The following is a 4,935-nucleotide window of genomic DNA, read 5'->3' on the forward strand; positions in this document are numbered from 1 at the left end:
CTATCTATGTCTCTGGATTTCTAATTGTTTCTCTCTCAATCTTTCATTATTTCTTGATCGACCTCTCATTGTTTTTTTTTCTCTCTCACACAGGCACTGTTCCAACGAAGGGAAGTGTTTCCTTCGCCAGAACCAGACCTCGAGGTGGGTTTTTGGCGAAGCCCTTCAAGTATTTCGTAGCCACGAAACATTTAGCGGACACAACACGTTTTGTGACCATTTGTGGCTGCAAAATGTTTCGTGGCTGCAAAACGTTTCGTGCCTGCAAAACGTTTTGTGGCCACGAACTCAATGATCTCCACAGAGAGATCTATACATACTACAAGAGAGAGATGACGAGATAGAGGTTGTGCGCAAGAGAGATAAAGACTGCGAGAGAAAAAAGAAAAACTAATCTACAGAGAGATATGTCTACAACGAGAGAGATGAGAATGATCTACAATGAAAGAGAGAGAGAGAGAGAGAGAGGGGGGACGAGAGTGTGAAGATTAAGATTAGGAGGCAATGTTTGATCAAGTCAATTTTTGGACTAAAAGAAGAATATGCCCTCTAAATCGATTTTTATTGACTAATTCTTTATTCCCCAAAGCGGCGGCCTTACAAAAGCATCAATAGGTCAAGGGTTCAAATCACCAAATCCACAAGTTTGAATCAAATTGAGTAATTGACCTCTTATTTTATAAGCCAAATATAACCATTTACACTCTTGTTTATATTTGTAATCTTGTAACATTTTAGTTGGAACAGATTGAGATAATCAAGGATTGATCAACAGTGTTTTTATGTATCATACATTAAGTAAGATACACAGATAGCATTGGGAAAAAATTTCATCATTACTAGGAAGAAGAAATGTAAACAACATACAATAAGATACTTGTACTACATGTAAAAAAGAAAAGATCTTGTACTTCTTGTTATTTCCTCCTTCATTGAATCTAGCTTTCAATTTACCCCTACTAGATCTTCTTCAACTACTACTAGTACTACTACTTGTACTCTCGGGTAGCACGGTCACACCATCGTGACCATAGGAAAGTAAGTAAAGCCGCAAAATTCTGTAAAAATGGGTCGTATGAGTGGTGATGGGCGATAAATCTTAACAATATATATAAATATATATATATATAAATATATATATATATATATGTATATTATTAATGACCCTTGGCTTTGCCACAACGAAGTGCATTCTGAGGAATATCATACTCGGTGAAGAGACTTTTCTCGTCGTTCCAAACCCTAGCATATACCTCCTGCCCAAGGTACCGTCTTGGCCAAATTGCAGACCTTAAATTCCACATGCCTTTGTTATCTAATGGAGCTAATACAGCAGTCCATGACTTTGGGTATACCTGAACTGTATATCTATCTGGAGCATCATGTAAATTGTAGATTTTTCTACTGGCTGGAGTCCATTTCTTAGGCCCAAAACCGACAACGAAGAAATCAGCACCATCAAGATGCCAAGATTGTATAGTTTTCTCATTGTTTTGGAAGATAAGTTCGACGTAGTCATGAAGAGCAAAACCAATTACAGATGTTCCATATTTAGCTGGAGCTTTACCAGGTTTACTCTTGAATGTTTTCAAGTCAAATACTCCTGGAATGTTAAAGTAATCGGCGAGCTTCAATGGAGTAGTGGGGTTCACATAGGAGATACCATTAACTGCGTATCTTAATTTTCCATTTATTCTAGCCTCCGAGTTCCTTAACACAACCGTCCTAACAGGCTTAATGGCACCATAATGGAATGATCCTTGTGGGTTGGGCCTTGCTGCACTCGCTGACAAATTCCACCTGCATTGCCACAAAAAAGTTTCAGGGTTTAGTGTTCAGGGTTTAGATAATATTGAAACTTAATGAAAAGTTCGCAAGATTGGGTGTCATACCTGAAGGATCTAGCTTGTTTCAAAGACCAGTTAACATGGTAAGTAGGCCCAATTGGCAATCGCCCAGAAGCCTTAGCGCGCGAATTTGAGTAATGAAGGACTGTAGTTGCAGTTAGAATACGGCCGGTAAATCGAGATGAAGCAACAATAAAGTAGTCCTTGGGTGGTTGGTTAAACTTCACAAGAACGGCAACCGATTGACCAACATGTACATCAAGAGAGTCATACATTTCTTGAACTGTATGAGATCCTTCAATTTCAACTAACTTCATTTTATGACCTTGAATCCTGAAGTTGATTGAGGTTGATAAACCAACATTTGATATCCTGATCATGTAGGTTTTTCCTGAAAAAACAGAATTTCATAACCATCTTTAGATACATTAATTAGCAGAACTTTGAAACTGCAATAAGACTGGAATTACTGGTAATCACCTGGATCTCCGACAATCTTGGCACCACGCTTGCGTCCATTAATAAGTACACCGTCAGGAAGAGCAAGAGCTCTGCCAGAATCTAACGTCTGTTGTAAAGCCTGCAAGAATTAAGAGAACCTTTTTCCGTAAGGACTTTCGAACATTTTACTAGAATGGAACTTAGGAACATGCGTGCCAGCCTCGAACTGGCCCGCATTCAGGGTACCAGCTCGATATTGCTCAAGCTCGGAATCCATGGATTCCTGCTTAATTATATAAAGTCCTTCGAAAGAGGTTGGATATGAACGAACCTTATGGCCGGCCTTGTACCAGTCACCGACAAGAAAGGTAAAGTCGTTGTCTGGGGTAACATGTGGGAGTGGGATTTTGGGTCTAGTATAGATATTGAACCCACCAAATCCACCAGAAGCTTTGTGCATCAAAGTTGAGGGAAAGTAGGTAAAGGTTCCAAACTGATCTTTGACTTGCATCCTGTATGTGTAGCTTGAGTATGGGGGAATTGGACAGTTGGTTCCAAGAACTCCATCTTGCCATGAAGTCTTCCTGTTCTTGATTCCATTCCTATACAAAACAGAGTTCGAATAGTTCGAAATGGGTCACATGAGTCAATCCCATAGAGTGGAATCAATAAAACCCAAAATAGAACTTACCAAGTGATGAGGAAAGGTTGGTCTAACTTGTTAATGACATTAACAATAACATTGTCATTAGTAACAGCATCAATTCTTGGACCAGGAAACTTTCCATTAATGAGGATACCCTGCAGAGAGAGAGAGAGAGAGAGAGAGAGAGAGAGAGAGAGAGAGATGTTTAACTAATCATATCATAAAAGAAGAAGAAGTGAAAAGGCAAGGTAGAATGAGAACTAAAAGAAGTACCTGCTGGGGGACACCAAGAGGAGAAATGGTTCCATAAGTTATAGTCCAAGTGAAGTATCTATAAGGGTCTTCAGCTTTCACCACAACACTCAAACATGCCAATACTCCTAATAATACTCTCACCAACATGCCTCCTCCCATATTTTTAATTTATAATCTTCTAAATTCTGTCAAATAAAAATAAAAAATTATTAAACCCTTAATTCAAGTATATCTATATAATAAAACCGATTAGTCTATATTACAAATTATATGGTTGATACGACGATTGCCTAGTCACAAGTTCCACGTCTAACAGAAAGTCAACTACTGTTAACGGACATCGATAATTGACTGGTGTACTTTTGCTAAGAGAACGAAAATTAACTCCGATAACATAAACATAAACCTATTAAAAAAAACTTTTCAAATATGGGTTTATTGGCCAAACACCATGAATTTTGTTAATTAGTGGAATAAACATGGTAGAAGAAGTGGGAAAATCAGCAGCAAATAAAATCTTATTACTTGGTTATCTTTTTCCCTAAAAACCAATCAAGCAACAAAGAGTGAAAGAAACAAAGAAGGGAAGAAAACAAAGGGAAAGTAGTGAGAGAAAGAGAAGAGCTAACCTATTGGTTGATGATGAAATTGAATAGTAGAAGAAAGCAAGTAGGGAGCTTAAATACAAGTAGCTATATGCATGGGAACTAGCAACTGATATAATTGGGTTTTCATTGATTAGTACTAGGAGGTCTTAAGTATTGGGGACAACCCTAGAGTTTTGACAGGTTTCTCCTCATTTGTCCCGCCCTTTATGGGCTCTCCCTCTCATGCATGAGTTTCCCTCTCTCTCTCTCCCTCTATTATTTTAACTAATTAAACTAACTGTAATCAGATCAGATCTCAAAATCCCCTTATTACCAAGAAGTTAGTAGTTGAAGAAGAAATTGAGAAACAGAGAAGTGTTGAATTCTTCTTAATTAAACTTTTTCCCTGTCAACCTTCTTTAAGATTTTGAGATTCGTCGGTGCAGGAAGAAATATCAAAGATATATAAGCGTGAGCAACGGAGACGAAAGTGGATCGAATTCATAAATGTGTAACATTAATTTAGAAACAGAGAGTCAGAGTTAGAGCAATTAATAGGGAACATAAATCATTTTGTTTATCAACTTAAATGGCTGAGATTAGTAACACAAATTAATTGAAAGTCATCAGTTTAGTAATCGAAATGGTTTTTGTTAGTTGATTGGTTAATTTGGTTGTTTGAAGTACTAGGGTATAGTCCTGTGACTCTTGCACACAGAAATTGTTAATTAACCATATAAGTGGGGAGTTATCTTGAGACGTAGATTAACCACGTAATAACATAATTAACATCTTTTAGATGGTTTAGGGTTTATTAAATTAGCAAACTACTGATCCAAACCCAAACCTAGTTTTCAAAAACAGAATTTGGTTGAGGGATTTGGTTTTTAAAGCAAGACTGAATAATTGATATTAAAGATCAATCGAATTGATCAAATAGTAAGATCTTCAAATAGGCATGCTATCTTTACATTTATAAGTGACAAAATAGTAGATATTAAAGATTATTTGAAACTTTTCTAAGTTCAAGTTGATTAAGTCTAATATTCGATCTACTATGTCGAAAGAAAATAGAGTTAACTATATTATCTATTGAGAAGGATATGACTGACAATCTTGAGTGTTCGACGATTATTAGTGACTTTGCATCTAAAAAGGT

General features: G+C 36.9%; 1 protein-coding gene across 2 annotated transcripts; it reads right to left on the reverse strand.

Moving 5' to 3' along the window:
• Positions 1-764: 764 nt before the first annotated feature.
• LOC147533060 (L-ascorbate oxidase homolog) lies at positions 765-4,167 on the reverse strand. 2 transcript variants are annotated; one of them, XM_086648625.1, is made up of 7 exons: positions 3,819-4,167; positions 3,208-3,374; positions 2,980-3,089; positions 2,620-2,890; positions 2,328-2,427; positions 1,893-2,238; positions 765-1,800 (listed from the first exon to the last, which is right to left on the reverse strand). In XM_086648625.1, the coding sequence occupies exons 2-7, from the start codon at positions 3,346-3,348 to the stop codon at positions 1,158-1,160; spliced, it is 1,611 nt and encodes a 536-aa protein (XP_086504751.1). In that variant the 5' UTR covers positions 3,349-3,374; positions 3,819-4,167; the 3' UTR covers positions 765-1,157. The 2 variants fall into 2 exon arrangements, with proteins under 2 accessions (XP_086504751.1, XP_086504753.1); XM_086648627.1 differs by lacking the exon at positions 3,819-4,167 and adding an exon at positions 3,480-3,593.
• Positions 4,168-4,935: the final 768 nt, after the last annotated feature.

Source organism: Eschscholzia californica, unplaced genomic scaffold, assembly GCF_041429995.1.
Source record: "Eschscholzia californica isolate CP2 unplaced genomic scaffold, dmEscCali1.0.p SCAF_6, whole genome shotgun sequence".
Taxonomy (NCBI): Eukaryota; Viridiplantae; Streptophyta; class Magnoliopsida; order Ranunculales; family Papaveraceae; genus Eschscholzia; species Eschscholzia californica.